The 20,720-nt window shown below is 38.6% G+C and overlaps 1 protein-coding gene across 3 annotated transcripts; it reads left to right on the top strand.

Moving 5' to 3' along the window:
• The first annotated feature begins 1,524 nt into the window (after positions 1 to 1,524).
• Positions 1,525 to 20,717, top strand: LOC114290283 (protein CELLULOSE SYNTHASE INTERACTIVE 3). Of its 3 annotated transcripts, none has more exons than XM_082921122.1 (8): positions 1,525 to 1,671; positions 2,056 to 2,186; positions 2,535 to 2,634; positions 2,994 to 6,057; positions 6,995 to 9,539; positions 18,984 to 19,438; positions 19,867 to 19,983; positions 20,208 to 20,717. In XM_082921122.1, exons 3-8 carry the CDS (start codon positions 2,573 to 2,575, stop codon positions 20,382 to 20,384), a joined length of 6,420 nt encoding a protein of 2,139 aa, XP_082777248.1. In that variant the 5' UTR covers positions 1,525 to 1,671; positions 2,056 to 2,186; positions 2,535 to 2,572; the 3' UTR covers positions 20,385 to 20,717. The 3 variants fall into 3 exon arrangements, with proteins under 3 accessions (XP_082777248.1, XP_082777250.1, XP_082777249.1); XM_082921124.1 differs by having other exon boundaries at positions 1,539 to 1,671; positions 2,538 to 2,634; XM_082921123.1 differs by having other exon boundaries at positions 1,539 to 1,671; positions 2,509 to 2,634.
• The last annotated feature ends 3 nt before the right edge of the window (positions 20,718 to 20,720 follow it).

The raw sequence follows: 20,720 nt of genomic DNA, 5'->3' as shown, positions 1-20,720 counted from the left end.
TTATTGAAAATTTTAAAAAACTATCATACATTAGTAAATCATCACATATATAATAGCTAATTTATCTAAGAATTACTTCAGACAATCAAAAGTAGATTAACAAAGGCATATTATAATTAATCAAAATGACTAATATATTAAATAAAAGTAATACTAAGAGAAAAACAACGTATGTCGTATGTTTTTCCTATATACTGACTCTTTCCAAAAAAATACAACGATCAAGAGCTATTTTGCACTGTGACTTGTGTGGGTGATATTCATTCTGTAATATCACTCCATTGTTGGGTTGATTGATCAAATTTAGGAAGCACGTGATTTACCCACGAGATCCTTCAATTCAGATTCTGCAGAAAAAAGGTATGACCATAATTTTTCATCTGCTACGTTTATACTTTGATTTACATATAAATAGTTAACTTTTTATTTTTATAATTAATTGACTCGCAATATTTTTCATTTAGTTATTTTTTTCATCTTTTATTTGACTCTTTATATTGTTTTGTAGTTGAAATTTGAATAGTTATCATTTTATTTTATTTATTTTATATTTTTATCTCTACGTCTTTGTTGTTTATATTTAAATATTTATCATTTTATTTAAATATATATAATCCTTTTGGTTTTTGAGATTTAGATAATTGACAAATGATTAAAAATTAGGAAAAGTGAGAGGGGAGACTTAAGAAGTGACACGTAGGAGAGAGAATCCATAAGAATTTAGTATTAAGAGTTTGGAGATTTTTTTTAATTGTTCATATATAAATAGTTAACTTTTTATTTTTATAATTAATTGACTCGTAATATTTTTTATATAGTTATTTTTTTTATCTTTTATTTGACTCTTTATATTGTTTTGTAGTTGAAATTTGAATAGTTATCTTTTTATTTTATTTATTTTATATTTTTATCTCTACCTCTTTGTTGTTCATATTTAAATATTTACCATTTTATTTAAATATATATAATCCTTTTAGCTTTTGAGATTTAGATAATTGACAAATGATTAAAAATTAGGAAAAGTGGGAGGATAGACTTGAGAAGTGACATGTAGGAGAGAGAATCCATAAGAATTTAGTATTAAGAGTTTGGAGAATTCTCATACTCCACTACATTTGTTTATATATATAGTATAGATAGATAGATTCCACACTATATGAGAGATTTGATAAAAAAAAATTATTAAATTATTTAAACTTCTCAAGATAACGCAAACAAATCTCTCAAAATAATAATTTATCATTATCACAACAAAACAATTGTTACACCTAACGTTATATCCAAAAAAATATTTAAAAAAAATCACTAATTTTTGCTAAACTATATATGTACACATTAAGGCTAAGTTTGGAAAAATTAAATAAGTCTACACTTTTTATCTTTTTATTTTTTTTAGGTCATATCAATCAATATCTTCCCTTTATTTTTCTATACATTTTTTTATAAAAAGTTAAAAAATACATTTATTTAAAACATGTTAAACAACCCCTAAATTAAATAAAATAATAAAAACCAAAATGGGAAGAGAGAAAGATAAGAATGCACACACACGCTGAGAAAGCAAAACGGAAAAGACTAATCAGACACACTCTCTCTCCGAGCCTCCGTTTATCCATCCATTGACGGAGCTCGCATTTACGTGTTTATTTTTTTTTTGGGTGAAATCTCGAGGTATTTTCATTTTCATTTTCTTTGTTTTCATATCTACTTTTTGTTTATTGTGTTGGGTATAATTTTGTATGCCAGTCTGAAAATTTTAGCTCTCTTTTAGCCCTAAATTCTGTTAATTCTTCTCCTGATCTGATCTCCATACTCTTCTTTATTTGTTTTTGTTTACATTCCATAGTTACACATTTAAATATCATCAATGACAGCCAATTTTAATACAAATGTATACATTACATGCATGTAATCTGCTTCGCATTTGAATTTATTTATTTTTATTTAATTTTGTTGTTGTTTTTATGTTATACCGATTGTTTGATTGATTTGAATTGTAAGAAAAGCTTACTGGGTCGAACTTATTGTTCAACATTGATGTAATTTGGTGTACAGTAGTGGTGGTGGTATGTATATTGGATTCCATGAAGATGAATTGGAAGGTGTGATGCTTCTTTATTGGAGGAGGGGAATGTGGGTTAGTTTGAAAGAAAGAACACCTCCAGCATATGTATTTTTCAGCTAAGGTATGAGTTATTGTTTGGATTTGATCTCCATATATGGGGCACATCTTGTTTGTCTATCTCAGTGAGAGAAATGAGTGACTAATTTTAATGTTTTTGTCATATCTGAATTGGGTTTCTTTTGTGTGGAATTAATTAAGCTTGTTTGGATTTGGGTCTTGTGTTCTGTAAATTCTGTTAACTGTGTGTTTTTATTTGAATTTGGGTCTATAAATATTACTTAGGATTTTGGATCTTCCGCAAATTCAATTGGAAAACAATTTTGTGCTGTTTTTTTTCCCATTATTTATAATCTTTGTATAGTAATTTAGTGTTCATCTGGTAGGATTGATTGGTTACCTCACTGCACAGAAGACTAAAGGAGAACGCAAAGTAGAGTGTTGGTGCAGATGTCGAAGTCTCCCTCTCCTGGACCAAGGGAGCTCAGATCCTTGTCTGCTTCAAGGCGTAGGTTAGTGCTGCTCTCTTTTAGCTTGATGCATAACAACTTGGTGAAGTTTATATTGTTCTCACTTAAAGATGAATTACCCATCTGTTGCACTTGTTCTCCAAAGATAAAGTCGTAAATACTGACTCAACCAAAAACAGTAAAAGAATGTACATACATTAATAAACTAGATTAGAAATTTAAAATAGATAAGAGAAAACAGATGCTCTGATATCTACTAATTTCTCATAAACTATTTCATCATAATCAGTTGGTGTTGTAACCAAAAACATTAATTCTACACTTTACTTTAAATTGATCTTTCTTTCTTGAGGGCAATATACTCTAAATATTAACAAGTAGATTCACTGTTTGCTTTGCAGGGATTCAAATGGACCAACAGAAATGTGTGATTCAGAGGAAACAATGGCTACAGTTGCTCGTTTTATTGAGCAGCTTCATGCCAACATGTCTTCACCACATGAAAAAGAACTTGTTACATTCCGTTTGCTAGGTATTGCCAGAGCTAGAAAGGAAGCACGGACTGTTATTGGTTCACATGCTCAAGCAATGCCATTGTTCATATCCATTCTTAGGAGTGGCACTCATACGGCAAAAGTAAATATTGCTGCAACACTGAGCACCATGTGCAAGGATGAAGATTTACGGTTGAAGGTGCTTCTGGGTGGATGCATCCCACCATTACTCTCACTTTTGAAGTCAGAGTCAACTGACACAAGGAAGGCAGCAGCAGAAGCAATTTATGAAGTTTCATCCGGTGGACTTTCAGATGATCATGTGGGAATGAAAATATTTGTTACAGAAGGTGTAGTACCAACCTTGTGGGAGCAGCTCATTTCAAAAAACAAGCAGGACAAAGTTGTAGAAGGTTTCATCACTGGGGCTTTGCGAAATCTTTGCGGCGATAAAGATGGGTACTGGAGAGCAACCCTTGAGGCTGGAGGAGTGGATATTATTGTGAGTCTGCTTTGTTCAGGCAATGTTGCCGCTCAGTCCAATGCAGCTTCTCTATTGGCCCGTTTGATGTTAGCATTCAGTGATTGCATCTCACAAGTATTAGATTCTGGAGCAGTCAAAGCTTTACTTCAACTTGTGGGTCAGAACAATAATATTTCCGTCCGTGCCAGTGCTGCTGATGCTTTGGAGGCTCTTTCTTCAAAGTCAACCAAGGCCAAGAAAGCTATTGTTGATGCAGATGGTGTGCCGGTTCTCATTGGAGCTATAGTTGCTCCTTCTAAAGAGGGTATGCAAGGGGAGGGTGGTCAGGCACTACAGGGGCATGCAACAGGAGCTTTAGCAAACATATGTGGTGGAATGTCTGCTCTAATACTATATCTTGGGGAACTTTCCCAGGCCCCACGATTAACTGCTCCTGTTGCTGATATAATTGGAGCGCTTGCTTATTCTCTGATGGTCTTTGAGCAGAAATCTGGTGTTGACGAAGAACCATTTAATGCAACACAGATAGAGGACATCCTAGTAATGCTACTAAAACCTCGAGACAATAAGCTGGTCCAGGAGCGTGTCCTTGAGGCCATGGCCAGCCTTTATGGCAACACCTATGTCTCAAGATCACTCTACCAAGAAGAAGCAAAGAAGGTGCTTATTGGACTCATAACGATGGCTTCTGCTGATGTGCAGGAGAACCTGATACGTTCTCTAATAAGCTTATGCTGTGATGGGGTGGATATTTGGGAGGCCATTGGAAAGAGAGAAGGAATTCAGTTACTGATATCATTGCTGGGATTATCCGGTGAACAGCATCAGGAATATGCTGTTGAGTTACTAACAATTCTGACCAACCAAGTTGATGACAGTAAGTGGGCAATCACAGCAGCTGGGGGAATTCCTCCACTGGTACAATTATTAGAGATAGGATCCCAGAAGGCAAGGGAGTATGCAGCACATGTTCTGTGGAATTTGTGCTGTCACAGTGAGGATATTCGAGCCTGCGTTGAAAGTGCTGGAGCTGTTCCAGCATTCCTATGGCTTTTAAAAAGCGGTGGACCAAAGGGGCAAGAAGCCTCGGCTAAAGCACTAACAAAGCTTATCCGAACTTCTGATTCTGCTACCATTAATCAGTTGCTAGCTTTGCTCCTGGGTGACTCTCCAAGCTCAAAGGCGCACATAATTAGAGTTTTGGGTCATGTACTCACTATGTCTTCACAAACCGATCTTGTGCATAAGGGAGCTGTAGCTAATAAAGGGCTGAGATCACTTGTTCAGGTTCTCAATTCCTCAAATGAAGAAACCCAAGAGTATGCAGCTTCTGTCCTGGCAGATCTATTTAGCTCCAGAGAAGATATTTGTGACAAACTTGCAACTGATGAAGTCATCCATCCTTGCATGAAGCTTTTGACCAGCAAAACTCAAGTTATTGCTGCACAGTCAGCTCGAGCCTTGGGTGCTTTATCCCGTAAAACCAACACTAAGTCTAGCAACAAAATGCCATACATTGCAGAAGGGGATGTCAAGCCTCTGATCAAGTTGGCAAAAACTTCTTCCATTGATTCCGCCGAGACTGCTGTATCAGCATTAGCCAATCTTCTGTCTGATCCCCAGATAGCTGCAGAAGCACTGGCTGAAGATCTTGTTTCTGCTTTGACTAGACTATTGGGGGAAGGCACTTCAGAAGGCAAGAAGAATGCATCATGTGCCCTTCTCCAATTACTAAGGCATTTTCCAGTTGGTGATGTACTCAAGAGTAATGCTCAGTGTCGATTTGTTGTTCTTTCTATTGCTGATTCCTTAAATGCAATGGACATGGATGGGACTGATGTTGCTGATGCTTTAGAAGTAGTTGCACTATTGGCGAGAACAAAACAAAGCATGAACCTTACAGATCCTCCATGGTCTGCCCTTTCTGAAGTTCCCTCAAGTTTAGAACCTCTTGTACGCTGCCTGGCTGAGGGGCCTCCTCTGGTGGAGGATAAGGCTATAGAAATTCTGTCTAGGCTTTGTGGGGATCAACCAGTTGTATTAGGCGATATGTTGGTTGCAAAACCCAGATCCGTTGGTGGACTGGCTAATAGAATAATGAACTCCACCAGTTTAGAGGTGAGAGTTGGAGGAGCTGCATTGCTCATCTGTGCTGCTAAAGAACACAAAATCCAGTCAATGGATGCACTGGTTGGGTCAGGATATTTGAAACCCCTGATATATGCATTGGTAGATATGATGAAGCGAAATTCTAGTTGTTGCTCTCTGGAAATTGAAGTCAGAACTCCTAGAGGTTTTGCAGAAAGAAATCCTTTTCAGGAAGAGTTTGAGGTTCCTGATCCAGCCACTGTCTTGGGAGGAACTGTTGCTTTGTGGTTGCTATCAATAATTTCTTCATTTCACCCAAAGAACAAACTTACTGTAGTGGAAGCTGGGGCACTTGAGGCCCTTTATGATAAGCTTGTGAGTTATACATCCAATCCACAGGTGGGTGTTTCACTTTTTCTTTCATTCTTTGTTGTGGCTTACATTTCAATAAAATGACACTAATAACCTGTTGCTAGCAATGTTGTGAATCTAAATGCTACTCTATAGTTACAGATTTAAGTTTGATGCATACTAAACCAAAGTCTGTTTGGAATGAGCTCCCACTTATAGAATGAGTTGACAAATTTTTGTACAGTCAACATGATCTGTACTGAGGTAAAACTGACTTTTGTGTCAGCAGTGAGTTTGTTTACGGTCTAAAACTAAAAGTATAACTGGTAAGTTGTTCTCTCTCTCTTGCTCTCTAGGGTAGTGATATTTTATCTTGCTGTCTGTCTGCAGCCTTTTAATTCACTCTACAATTTCGAATTAGGATTTCCTTGCAAATTATAGCTGCGGATTTGCAGAGGGAGGGATGTATTTGTGTTGAACATAATGTTTTAGGGTTTAACTGAAATGCTGCCTCAAATTAGTCACTTGTGGTTCATGTTATGCAAATGAAAAACAAAAACTTTTATATGAGCTAGTGAAAATAGAGTAGTATTACTAATTGCATTCAATTTTTGCCTTTCTTATGTTATTGACGGAAACGGAGAACAAAAGACTGAATAGGCATAGAGTGCAGGGACTGGTAAGAGAAGGGATTCAACTTGGGACTTCAATATGTAATTATCTTTTTTAATATTGTAAACATGTTATAGGTAAAGATGCTCAAAATACAAGATGTCACCATAACTTTTGAATGTTACCTACCTTTTTCTGTTTTAAAATTTTCATTTTTTTATTTATTTATGGGTAGTGTCGGCTGATAATGGAGCATGCTAGTTTGTCGATCAGGGTTAGATGGTTTGCATGCATGGTCTAAAATTCTTATGTTTAGAGTTGCTTAAAATGCATATGTTTGGTAGCTGATCCAAACAATTTTCTACATTCACAGGCAGAATTTGAAGATACTGAGGGCATATGGATAAGTGCCATGCTCCTGGCTATATTGTTTCAAGATGCACATATTGTTTCATCTCCTGCAACAATGCGCATCATTCCCTCGCTTGCACTTTTGCTGAGATCTGAAGAAGTAATTGACAGGTTTTTTGCTGCCCAGGCAATGGCTAGTCTTGTTTGTAATGGAAGCAGGGGAATGAATCTTGCAATTGCAAATTCAGGTGCAGTTGCAGGGTTAATAACTATAATTGGTTATGTAGAATCAGATATGCCAAACCTTGTGGCTTTATCTGAAGAATTTTCTCTGGTAAAAAATCCGGATCAAGTAGTTCTGGAACTCCTCTTTGAAATTGAAGATGTGAGAGTTGGTTCCACTGCACGCAAAACTATCCCTTTGTTAGTGGATCTTTTGAGACCAATGCCAGATAGACCAGGTGCCCCTCCAACTGCTGTTCGCCTTTTGACTCGTATTGCAGATGGCAGTGATACAAACAAACTAATTATGGCTGAAGCTGGAGCTGTAGATGCTTTAACAAAGTACCTATCGTTGAGTCCTCAGGACTTGACTGAGGCGACTATATCTGAACTATTGAGAATATTATTTAGCAATCCTGATCTTCTTCATTATGAGGCATCAATTAGTTCCATGAATCAGCTCGTAGCTGTTCTGCATTTGGGGTCAAGAAGTGCAAGATTGAGTGCTGCTAGGGCTCTTCATGAACTTTTCAATGCAGAGAACATTAAGGATTCTGAATTAGCCAAGCAAGCAGTTCAGCCCTTGGTTGACATGCTTGAAGCTGCATCAGAAAGTGAGCAACATGCTGCTCTTGCCACCTTGGTTAAGTTTACTTCGGGAAATCCTTCAAAAGCAGTTCTGATCACTGATGTGGAAGGGAATCCCCTTGAGAGCCTATACAAAATTTTGTCTTCCACAGCTTGCTTGGAATTGAAGACAAATGCTGCACAGCTTTGTTTTGCTCTTTTTGGTAATTCAAAAGTCAGAGCGATGCCAATTGCCTCTGAATGCATAGAGCCTCTTTTATCACTAATGCAATCTGATATGGGTACAGCAGTGGAATCTAGTGTTTGTGCTTTTGAAAGATTGTTGGATGATGAACAGCAAGTAGAGTTTGCAGCCGCTTATGATATCGTCGATCTTCTTGTTGGTTTGGTTTCTGGGTCAAATAATCGGCTTATAGAGGCTAGCATCTGTGCTCTCATTAAGTTGGGGAAAGACCGGACTCCCCGCAAGTTGGATATGGTCAAAGCTGGCATTATCGATAGCTGTCTTGAGATACTTCCCACAGCGCCCAGTACATTATGTTGCACAATTGCTGAACTCTTCCGCATCTTGACAAATAGTAGTGCAATTTCTAAAACCTCAGCTGCAGCAAAAATTGTCGAACCTCTTTTTCTGGTGTTGTTTCGTCCAGATATTAGTCTTTGGGGCCAGCATAGTTCCCTGCAAGCACTTGTTAATATTTTGGAGAAACCACAGAGCCTGGCAACTTTAAAACTTACTCCTAGCCAGGTCATTGAGCCTCTGATTTCATTTCTGGAATCACCGTCTCAAGCTATCCAGCAGCTTGGCACAGAATTGCTAAGTCATCTTCTTGCGCAGGAGCACTTTAAGCAAGATATAACAACTAAAAATGCAGTTGTGCCTCTTGTGCAACTTGCTGGAATTGGAATATTGAACTTGCAGCAAACAGCAATTAAAGCATTGGAAAATATCTCTGTAAGCTGGCCAAAGGCAGTTGCTGATGCTGGGGGTATATTTGAGATTTCAAAGGTTGTCGTTCAAGATGACCCTCAACCACCCCATGCATTGTGGGAATCAGCTGCTCTGGTTCTCTCCAATGTTCTACGTTCAAATGATGATTACTATTTCAAAGTTCCATTAGTTGTTCTTGTGAAGATGTTGTACTCAGCAGAGGAGAGTACTATAACAGTGGCTCTTAATGCCCTGACTGTTCAAGAATCAACCGATGCTTCGAATGCCGAACTGATGACTGAAGCAGGTGCAGTAGATGCTCTGTTAGATCTATTAAGATCTCACCAGTGTGAAGAAGAGTCTGGAAGGCTACTTGAAGCTTTATTCAACAATGTGAGGATACGAGAAATGAAGGTTTCCAAGTATGCAATAGCGCCTTTAGCACAATATCTGTTAGACCCACAAACTAGATCACAGTCTGGCAAGCTTCTTGCAGCTCTTGCTCTTGGTGACCTCTCCCAGCATGAAGGACTTGCTAGAGCCAGTGATTCCGTTTCCGCATGTCGTGCACTGTTAAGCTTGCTTGAAGATCAGCCAACAGAGGAAATGAAAATGGTGGCCATTTGTGCATTGCAAAACTTTGTCATGCGCAGCAGAACAAATAGGCGAGCTGTTGCAGAAGCTGGAGGCATATTGGTAATTCTGGAACTTCTTCTCTCTCCCAATTCAGAGGTTGCAGGACAGGCAGCATTGCTCATCAAATTTTTATTTTCAAATCACACACTTCAAGAATATGTATCAAATGAGCTTATCAGATCTTTGACAGGTAAATTACCACTGAAACAATGCAATCTCTCTTTTACTATGTTTCTTGATATTGATTATTGCAAGTTTCTATGTCCCATGCCCGGTGTATATTTTCAACAATTTATACACGTTCATATATCATTGGCATCTGGATCAACCCATGTTCAACTTTAGTTTTCACCTCTTCATTGGTATATTTTTCCAATAAAATTTATTTTGGAAATTTTACACAATCAATAGTGTACCTTCATCAGTGTGACACGGTGCAAGGTTTACTCATAAATGTTATAAACATCGTTCTTATATAAATTAAGGCAACATAAACTGCTATTATTGGAGTTCATTTATAATTGAGTCATGATATTTAAATCTAGCAAGTGGAGAGTTGGAATCAAAGCAATCCGAAGATTGGTTTGCATATTAGCTCCATATTGAGCATGTTGGGCAGTTGAAATTGAATAATTGCACTTAATAAAAGCTTTATTTGTTGACTTGGATTCTACTGTGGCACCACTTATGTTTTAGTAGGCCTTTTGCATTGTCATTGTTTGGAATAGCAAGTGGAAATGCTGGCACTCTACCAAACAATGGCACATTTATTCATTCTAGTTTCCATTTCTATTCCAGAGCGATGTTATGATGCAGGGTATGTGAAGAAGAAAAACCACAAATTTGAACCTCACATGAAGCACATCTTGGACATTTTGTTTATATATATTTGGGATCAATTTGAGTCTTAAATCTATAGTTTTATGGATTTGTATGTTGTTGGACACATTTATTCATGTTTCTTAGATTATAGAAGACAAAGGTACACTCATAAAAGGGCAGTCTTACATTGAACAAGAGCAACTTGTATAATTTTCGACAAGTTTTTAGAGTTCTGAAGCCCTTGTCTAAAGGGGGCAGGCTTATGTTTATCAAAAGCACCTTATCTAGTTTGCCTACTTATTTCCTTCCATTTTCTCTCTCTCTCTCTCAGTTGCTTAAAAATTGGAAAAGCTTATGAGGGTGGAGAGGCATGGGGAAGAAGTTTAAATATCACTTGGTAGATCTGAAGAAGGTGTGTTTGCCTTGTGATAGGGGAATTTGGTCATTAGAAAATTGGAGGTATTTAATAAGGCTCTGTTGGGGAAATGCTTATGGTGCTTTGCTTGGGAAAGAGAGTTTATGGAGAATGGTTATCCGTAACAAGTATGGACATGATTGAGGTGATTGGTCATCAACTTGAATCCAGGAAGCTCATGGTGTGGGGATCTGGAAGAACATTATGAGGGTTAGGGATGAATTCATTTCGCATTCTTGCTTTAAGGTGGGTGGAGGGAGTTGTAAGATTTCTGAATAAAGTCTGTATATTCAATTGAATATAATACAAAGAGTACAACCGAGTTATATAGACCTAATCTAAAAAAAGAAACAAGAATAAACCTATATTCTTACAATCAATCTAATATTCATACAATCAATCTAATATATTTCCATACTTCGCATAATATTCTCACACCGCCGTTCAAACTCAAGGTGTTTTAGCAGAAAACACTGAGAGTTTGCTAAAAAGGAACTGTAAACGAGCAGTGGTGTGAGTCTTGGTAAAGAAGTCAACAAATTGAAGTGCCGCAGAAACGAAAGGAAGCGAGATGGAACCAAACTGCAGATGCTGACGAACAAAATGACAATCAATCTCAATATGTTTCATCCGCTCATGAAAGACAATGTTATGGGCAATCTGAATAGCACTGTGATTGTTACAGTAAAGAGAGGTCGGAGAAGACTAAGGTACACCCAAATTAGATAAGAGACAACGAAGCCAAACAATCTCAGCAATGCATGAGCCATAGCACAGTACTCAACCCTTAGTTGCAGGAATCGTGTAACGAGGTGACGAATCTTCGTAAGAAAAGCGATTCCGCGTTTCTTAGAAAGAAACGTGTAAGAATCGCGTTTCTGTAGAGAGAGAAACGCGATCCTAACCAAGATGAGATCGTTGGTGGAAATAAAACAACTCAGAAGCTATGAAGCACGGAAGAGAAAGAGAGATCAGAAAAGAAAGAGAGAAGGCCTAGTCGGTTTTTGATGGTCGTTTAAGCTCGTCGGCTGTTATTTAAGGTACACTTAGCTACTCTTCTTCGATCTTCTTCTTCTTCTTCTTCTTCTTCTGCTTCGATCTTCTTCTTCTTCTCTAATCTTCTCTCTCTGTCTCAGTCGCCCTCTCTCTCTCTCTCGCAGTCACTCTCTCTCTCTTTTCCTCTGCGTTGAACTTTTATCTTATTTTTTTTCTTTCTTTTATATGGTCAGTGACTCTCTCTCTCACTAAACTAACCATATTTTATATTTTTAAAAGTAAAGTCCAATCAAACCAAACCAATTATATTTTTTATTTTTAAAAATCAAATCAAACCAAACTAAACATATTTTTAATATATTTAAATAAAGCCACTCCAAAAAACAAATACATGCTAAATTTTTGAATTAATTTTATTTATATATATATATATATAAGCACTCCCCGAGGCACTCACAACCTAAGAAACTTCTATCGGCTCACGCTCCCCTGCTCCCGCCTCCACTCCCGCTTCGTGCAACTAAGACTCAGTCTCGGCAATGGAATGTGCAACAACAGTCTGTTTCTTGCTATTCCAAAAAATCAAGAAATCACTAAGAAACATACAGAAGCCAGAAGTAGACTTACGATCAGTAATATCACCAACCCAATCAGAATCAACATATGCTACCAAGTTCAAAGAAGAAATGGAGGACAACTGTAAGCCCTGAAATATAGTACTTCGAAAATAGCGAAGAATTGGAACGAGAGCAGCCCAATATGTAGAATGAGGAACAGAAACAAACTGACTAACCGCATGAACAACATAGGCAAGATCGGGACGAGTGACAGTTAGATAGACTAAGCAACCCACAAGCTCTCGATATAAAATAGGATCATCTAGAGGAACACCATCAGTAGTGTTAAGCTTCACATTAAACTCAATGGGGGGGTATCAGAAATCTTAGTGTCAGTAAAGCCGACACGGTGAATAAACTCATTGGCATATTTAGCCTGAGACAGAAAGTAGCCTTTAGGAGAAGAAACTACCTTAATACCAAGAAAATACTGTAATGGACCCAGAGCCTTTATTTCAAAGGTATGGAAGGGATGTTGCTTGACCTCAAAGATAGTAGAAGAATCAGAGCCAGTGATGATCGTATCATCCACATATAGTAAGAGATCAACAAAACTAGTCGAGGTATGTCTTAGAAACAAAGCAGAGTTAGAAGCAAAAGGATGAAACCCCAGCTCAGTAACAGCAGCCTAAAAGCGATCATACTAAGCACGAGAAGATTGTTTCAAACCATACAGAGCACGTTGAAGATGTTAAACTTGTCCAAAGGAATGGTGCAGGCTAAAGGGAGGACGCATGTAAACCTCCTCAGTGAGATGGTTATTAAGAAAAGCATTCTTAACATCTATTTGATAAAGAGGCCAAGAATGAACAACAGCGATAGAGATTAAAGTACAGACAGTAGTCATCTTAGCAACAGGAGCAAAGGTCTCTTCATAATCAATACTATACTCCTGGTAGAAATCTTTGGCAACTAGACGAGCTTTGTAGCGCTCAAGGGAACCATCAGAATGAGTCTTGACTTTGTGGACTCATTTGCAACCAATCAGATTGTTACCAGCAGGCAAAGGAACCAACTCTCAAGTACGAGTTTTCTGTAAAGCAGACAACTCATCCTTCATAACTTGAATCCAACGAGGATCCTGACAGGCCTCCTTATAAGATTGAGGTTCTGAAAAAGAATGAATAGCAGACAAAAACGTACAATATGAAGAAGGGCATGTTTTAGCAAAACTAAGTTTTTCGATCTGTTTACGGATGCGAAGGGGATACTTACGGTTAACAAGATTAGGGTCGTTAAAAGCAGGAGAATCAGCAGCAGGGGTAGAGACAACTGGTGGAAGAAGAGCCTTGCGACCAGAATAAACTAACAATGGAGGAGGAGGAGAAGCCGTCGGGGGAGAAGTAGCCAGAGGTGAAGTAGAAGGAGAAGTAGGAATAGCCTCAAGGGGTCAGTGGAGAGGCACTCAACAGGGGAGAAGATAGAACAAGCTCAGGAGGAACAATAGAGATGTACTCATCAGACGGGACCTCAAAAGGAAAGCGATCAATATGAACCAAATCTTCTTTGGAAACTAGGGTGTGAGAGGAAGAAGCTGAAAGTAAGGTAGACGTTCGAGAAAGGCAACATGGCGGGAGACATAAGGGCAATGGGAAATAAGGTCATAACAAAGATAACCTTTAAGTGAGACTGTAACCCAAAATGACACAGAACAGACCGGACACTAAGTTTGGTCCTATCTTTACGGGGTAAAAGGACAAAACAAGCAGACCCAAACACACGAAGGAGGGAGTAATTAAGAAGTTGAGAAAACAAAGCCTCATAAGGAGACCGACTAGAAAGAAGAGGGGTAGGCATACAGTTGGGAAGAAAAGCAGCAGTAAGAACTGCCTCACCCCAAAACAGAGCCGGAACGGAAGCAGAGAGAAAGAGAGACCTAGTTGTCTCAAGGAGATAACAGTGTTTACACTTAGCTCGACCATTTTGGGCAGGTGTATCAGTACAAGAAGTTTGGTGAATGGTACCTAAATTGGTCAAATATTCACATAATTCAGTTTTAAAGTATTCTCCGCCCAAGTCAGACCACAACAATTTAATAGTAGACCCAAACTGTGTAGTGACCATAGATTGGAAGGTACGGTATATCTGGTAGAAGTCAAAGTTATGAGTCATAAGATAAATCCAAGTATAACGGGTGTAGTTATCAACAAATAACACATAGTGTGCAGAATTCCCTTCGGTGAGAACAGGAGAAGGGTCCCAAACATCAGTATGAACTAAAGAAAATGGTATATCAGATATAAAAGTACTTTTATAAAAGGTAAGGCTATCATTTTGGCAAGTTTACGCCCCCATCATTCAGTAAGTTTGCTCGGAGAAACTTTACCTAATATACCAAACTGAGCTAAAGATCATAAGTAATCAGCAGACAAATGCCCTAATCTAGAATGCCACAAGTAGAAATGACTAGACGGAGAATCTACCTGAAAAGAGAAAAAGGCAGTCGAGGAGGTTGCCATAGGTAGATGCAAGCTCTCCACTACATAGAGGTCTCAAACTCTACAACCGGTCCTAGTTCGCTGCTTGGACATCCGATTCTACACAAAACAAATAGAAGAAGAAAAGATGACATCAAATCCAGAGGCATCAAGCTGACTGATAGATAATAAACTGACAGATAATTAAGGAATATAAAGGACAGATGGAATAGAGACAGCGGACATAACAGACAATAAGACAGACCCAACATATATAACAGACATATCAGACCCATTAGCAGCATTAACAGTAACAGGAAAGGGGGGAGTATAATTTTGAAATAAAGAGAGATGGGCAGTTATATGATGAGAGGCACCAGAGTCAAAAATCCAGACAGACGAAGAAATTCCTGAAGAAAATCCAAGCAAACCTGAATGAAGAGGAAACAATGGAGGCAGATGGGGATGGTTGGGAGGTAGACAGTATATGCTAAAACTGACTAATCTAAGCACTCAAGGAAGCCAAGTCAAGATCAAGAGTTGGAGTAGATGCAGTAAAGTTGGCGGGAGGCTGAAAAGTACTCAGAGGAGGGGCGCAGAACTGGATTGGAAACTGCTGAGAAGGCGAGGCAGATAGACATTCCTTCTTAGGACAGTGAGATTTCCAATGGCCTTTCTGATGGCAGAAGACACACTCATCCGAAGCCAAAGACATCATAATAACCAAAAAACTGAGGGGTTCAAGTGTAATAAACCCAAAATAGAGCAAAATAGGCAACCAAGGGTCTAAATGTAATAAATTCAAAAAAAAAAAAAACCAAATGGGTCAATTACCCGCGGGTCTAACCTAACTCAGAGAGAGAGAGAGAGAGATACAACACCAGTAAACGAAGTTAGGGAAGGAGATGGATTTCTCAAAGGTCGATCCACTGAGAGGGGTTTTACGAACTTAATACCAGCAAGAGAGAGAACCAAACTTTCGATAGAGAAGGAGACCTTCGCAAGAGACAGAGAGAGTCTTCGTGAACCAAAGCGAGAGAGAAATGTTACATGTGCTCTAGAAGTCGAACCCATATGTGTTGTCAAAGACTCGCGATCACATGTTCAGATGGAGACGAGGATCATGAGTCCAAAAAGAGGCAGCTCAGATCAACAACTTTAGCAACTATTCAAAAGACCAAGTCGTCGATGCACAGAGAAAGAAGAGTTGAGACTCGCGAGACACAAGATTCCAAAGTTTCATTCACGTGAGGCAAGTCAAACACAGAGGTGCTTATTGCGAACCAGATGGGTGAGTCGTGAACTGTGATTCCGATGCAATCACGACTTCTAAGAATACAGAGAGAATCAGAAGAGAACTTTAATCGAAAAGGCTAGAACTAAAGTCGACAACGATGGTGCTAGGATTTCACGCATGGCTCTAATAGCATGTAAGATTTCTGAAAAAAATCTATATATTCAGGCCTCGTTTGGGAACAGGCTAATTTAATAACTTTTTGGCTATTTGGCTAAAATATGAGCTAAAAAAAACTAGTATGTTTGGGATGACTTTTTGGCTTTTTACGAAAAGATGTGCAAAAAGTAGAGAGAAAAGAGAATCTTTGACTTTTTTGTATGAGTTGGTGGTTTTTTGACTAATTTAGTAACTTTTTGGCTGAACAGGAGAGTTCCTAAACGAGGCCTTGTATACAATACAAAGAGTACAACCGAGTTATATAGACCTAATCTAAAAAAAGAAATAAGAATAAACCTATATTCTTACAATCAATCTAATATTCACACAATCAATCTAATATATTTTCACAATTAGCATAATATTCTCACAGAAGTAGGGTTCAATTTTGGCATGACATGTGGTGTGGGCAGGGAACTTTGAGAGAGGCCTTTTAGGATCTCTTTGCTATGATAACAAATTCTGAGGGCTCGGTGGCCTATTTGTCTTCTCCAGGGAGTTGAGCTTGGAGCCCTATATCTCAGAGGCCCTTTCATGATTGGAGCCCTCTTTAGGACTATTTTTGTGTCTCAAGTTTATTTTTAGTATTATATATATAATCTGTGATTGTCGATCACTGATTTAGTGCCTTATTTATATTGTTTCCTTATTTATATTGTTTCCTAAATTGTATCATGAATCTATTATATATACGGCACCTCTACCTCATTCATGGAAAGCCAAATCATTCATTTGATTCTTTTTGGTATCACAACCAGAGCACAGAAACCCTAGTTCTCTGCCCAGCCACTGGCTCATCTTCTTCCTTTCTCCTTGAGTGTCGACGGTCCCCTTCCAACCCTTTATTTCACCCAACAGCCCCACCCAGCCAACTTTGACCCCCCGAAACCACCTACCCAACCCTCTACACCCCTCAGCAGGCTGCCCTAGTGCTGCTGAGGGTCTTGTTGGCTGCCGACCAGGGTGTTTCCTAGCCATAGATGCTTCGGCAGCTCTTCTATGGCAGTTCAGTCCTTTTTTTTCCCCTCTCTAGGGTGTGGTACTGATGTATTATGCACTTTTTATCATTTTTTAATTTAGTGGACTACCAGATTTATTCGGTAGCATTTATTTGGACTAGCCATTGAGTTTTTTTCGGCTTCTTGTATTTTTCTGGACTGTGTTGTTGTGATTTTGTGTTTTCTAGCCCTTATTAATCCACCATGACTGACCCATCCCATGTTGATTCCAATATACTCACCAAACCTGTACCAGTGACTTCTGATTTTTCTTTTCTCATGACACTCCTGTTTATCGCATTACGAGTGTGGCGTTGAATGGAAAAAATTTTGCTGCTTGGGGCAGCTCCATTAAACTCTATTTAAGGGAAAAGGGAAAGGCCCATTGGCTCTCATCTTCTATTCAACCTGCAACGACTGATCCTACACGTGCCCAATGGGATATAAATAATTGCACTATTCTAGGATGGATGTTCAACTCCATGGAGGACCATATTTACCACATGTTTCTTTATTACGACACTATTTCGAGTCTTTGGCATGCCTTGCTTCAGATGTATGCCTATGCTCATAATGATGCTTGCATCTTTGAGCTCTATCAAGACATTGCTCGTACCTCATAGTCTACTTTAGGTCGCTCTATGTCAAAGGATACCTTCAGGCTCGTTTGGAGGAATTGGCTCAATATGAGCCCTTGACTGAGTTACCAGCAGACGTCGCCGCTCGTGTCCAGTCGTCTTGCTCGCTAGCACACTTGCCAGTTTTTGATGGGTTTAAACTTTGAATTTGAATCTCTTCGAACTCAAATTTTAAACACATCCCCCATGCCATCCCTCTATGAGGCATTTGCTGCCATTGATAGTGATGAGCGTGGTCAGCGTTTGGTTCCGCACACCACTACTCCAGTGACTTCTATCTTATCTGACCAGATGGCCCTTGCCGTAAACTCTGGTTCCCGGGGTTCTATTGGTTTAGTTACCTGTCATCATTGTGGGGCTCTTGGTCATGTCAAGGCGCGCTGCTTTAAACTTCATCCTAAGTTGAGGTAACGACCTTCTCGCCCTCGTGGTTTTGGCACACCTCGCACTGCTGCTTTAGTGGAGGCCTCTCATGCTTCTAGGTCTCTGAGTATTCCTATTTACAGCAGTTACAGGCTCAGATTGGTCAACTTCCAACTCAACTTGGGACTTTGACTACTAGTTCTTCTGGCACATCCTCCTCTATTACTGCTACTCTCGCTACTGCTTTATGTTTGGTCTGCTGGCCCCTCATGGTCTGCTGGCCCCACAGGCTCAGATTGGTCAACTTCAAATACTTTGGTTCCTCCCATTTTTTCTATTTGTTTTGTCTTCCATTTTTTTTAATTGACTGGTGGGAAAAGATTAACACTGAGGGACCAATGGATTATTGGGGTGACTAGAAAGAATAGGATAGCATTTGTTATCATTATTTTTTGGTTTGCAATATTTGATCATATGTGTAGATGAGATTTTCAAGTCCCATTAATCCTTCGTGGATGAAAGGTGACAATATAGATAAAAACTTCTATTATTTTGGTCTAAAAAAAAAGAGTGAAACAACATAATTGGTTCAGATAGAGGGTGATACATGATAATTAAGCATATTATTCATGATTATGGCGGCCTCAATTATTTCAGATAGAGATATGAGGAGTTTCTCTTCTAGTAGTGCTTTGATGCCAAGGAGTTGTGAACACTAATGAACATATAAGTGGTGATCCAATTTAACTAAAGAGAATCAATGGACTTCTCCGCCATTGATTGCTGTGAATAATGAACACTTAATTAAATTTATTTATTTATTTGGGGTTACACATCGATTGCTGTGAACAATGTAAATTTTCTTTCTGCAAATTGTACTTAATATAGAGCTTCTTTCATTGCATCATCATGCAGCGGCACTAGGGAAAGAGTCAGAGTCCACGGAAACTTTAACCGAGGAAGTCTTGAAAACCATACATGTGATATTCACCAACTTTCCTAAGCTCCACGTTTCTGAAGCAGCTACTCTATGCGTTCCCCATTTGGTAGCAGCACTCAAGTCCGGGAGTGAAGCTGCTCAGGATTCTGTATTGGACACGTTATGCTTGTTGAAAAATTCATGGTCAAACATGCCTATAGATATCTCAAAATCGCAAGCCACGATTGCGGCTGAAGCCATTCCTGTTCTTCAAATGCTGATGAAAACATGTCCGCCAAGTTTCCAGGAGAGAGCAGACAGCCTATTACATTGCTTACCAGGTTGTTTGACGGTTACCATTGAACGTGGAAACAACCTTAAGCAAGTCATGGGAGGGACAAATGCTTTCTGTCAATTGACAATTGGCAATGGTCCTCCACGGCAAACCAAGGTGAATTGTTCAAATAAGAGTAGAAATAATTTGGCTAATTTTTTTTTTTTTTGCTGTGTGTGTGTGTGTGTTTTACCGCTTTATTGTGTGAGCTTTTACCGCTTTATTGTGTGAGGTTTGAGCATTCATTATTTACTAACATTGATCTTTTTGGATAGTTATGCATCATTTTGCGTGGTGTCCACATGGATGTCCATGCTCTAGTGGAAAATTATTTAGTGGTCCTGGGTTATGTATTAAGTATTTCTATATCAAAGCTTTTTCTACTAAGAACAATCTAGGAATATGAGGCTATTGTTCCATATTTTTAATTTTGTTAAGGTAGTCATAAATTATGTGATATGATAAGAAGTGAATATAGTTTAGATGTTATCATATCATCGACATATAGCTAGATTTCATCATAAAATGGTTCTTTATTTTGTTAGGTAGTGAGCAACAGTACCTCTCCAGAATGGAATGAAGGATTTACGTGGGCGTTTGATGTACCACCAAAGGGACAAAAACTACACATACTGTGCAAAAGCAAAACTACTTTTGGAAAGGTAATTAGATTTAGTTGTGATGTGTCTACTTTCAAGCCTCTCATCAACCGGTTGTTAAAGATGATCATTATCGTCATTTTATTGAAGTTGAAAAAACTTGATTAAATCATTGTTTTTTTTTTCACCCCTAGAAATGATGTGGCATGTTGTAACTGGCAACTCTGTTCTAAATGGTTTTCAATGTTGTAATTGTGGGTGATTGTTTTTTTTTTTTTTTTTTTCAGACTAGTCTTGGTAGAGTGACGATCCAAATTGACAAAGTGGTAAGTGAAGGAGTATACAGTGGACTCTTCAGCCTTAACCAAGACAGCAATAAGGATGCGAAAGATGGGACTTCCCGAACACTTGAAATTGAGATTACGTGGTCCAACAGCATATCTAATGAAGGTGATGAATTATGAGCCACTTTGTAGGTAAGTGCAGTGAAGTCAACCGTGGCAAGATATGCAACAGCCAAGCAAAGGAACATCAATGATTGTTGCATCCCAAATCGAGTTTGGGAGGTTCATTTGCTCACGGGTTTCAATATCTTCTGAAGATCCAGTTTTGCAGATTTGTAATTTTATGCTGCCATTGTAAAATGTGAAAGGTTGAGTCATTTCTAGAAGTTTGTTGTACAGATCAGTCTGTAGGTGCTAGTTATTTAAACATGTTAGAGAGAGTATTTTTATTAAGAGGATGGAGCAGAGCTTTTTTGCACATAGTGCTCCCCCACTCTTTAACAGAGGTAAATGGAC

This window comes from Camellia sinensis, chromosome 3, assembly GCF_055761805.1.
Source record: "Camellia sinensis isolate YWXY chromosome 3, ASM5576180v1, whole genome shotgun sequence".
Taxonomy (NCBI): Eukaryota; Viridiplantae; Streptophyta; class Magnoliopsida; order Ericales; family Theaceae; genus Camellia; species Camellia sinensis.
This window is presented reverse-complemented; position numbering and strand designations above follow the sequence as displayed.

What these genes read in the sequence shown, in the direction of transcription:
- LOC114290283 (XM_082921122.1), top strand. Translation starts at nt 2,573, where the DNA reads ATGTCGAAGTCTCCCTCTCCTGGACCAAGGGAGCTCAGATCCTTGTCT. An exon ending in TTGTCTGCTTCAAGGCGTAG is followed by an intron (nt 2,635 to 2,993) that starts GTTAGTGCTGCT and finishes TTTGCTTTGCAG; the next exon opens with GGATTCAAATGGACCAACAG. An exon ending in GCAAAACTACTTTTGGAAAG is followed by an intron (nt 19,984 to 20,207) that starts GTAATTAGATTT and finishes TTTTTTTTTCAG; the next exon opens with ACTAGTCTTGGTAGAGTGAC.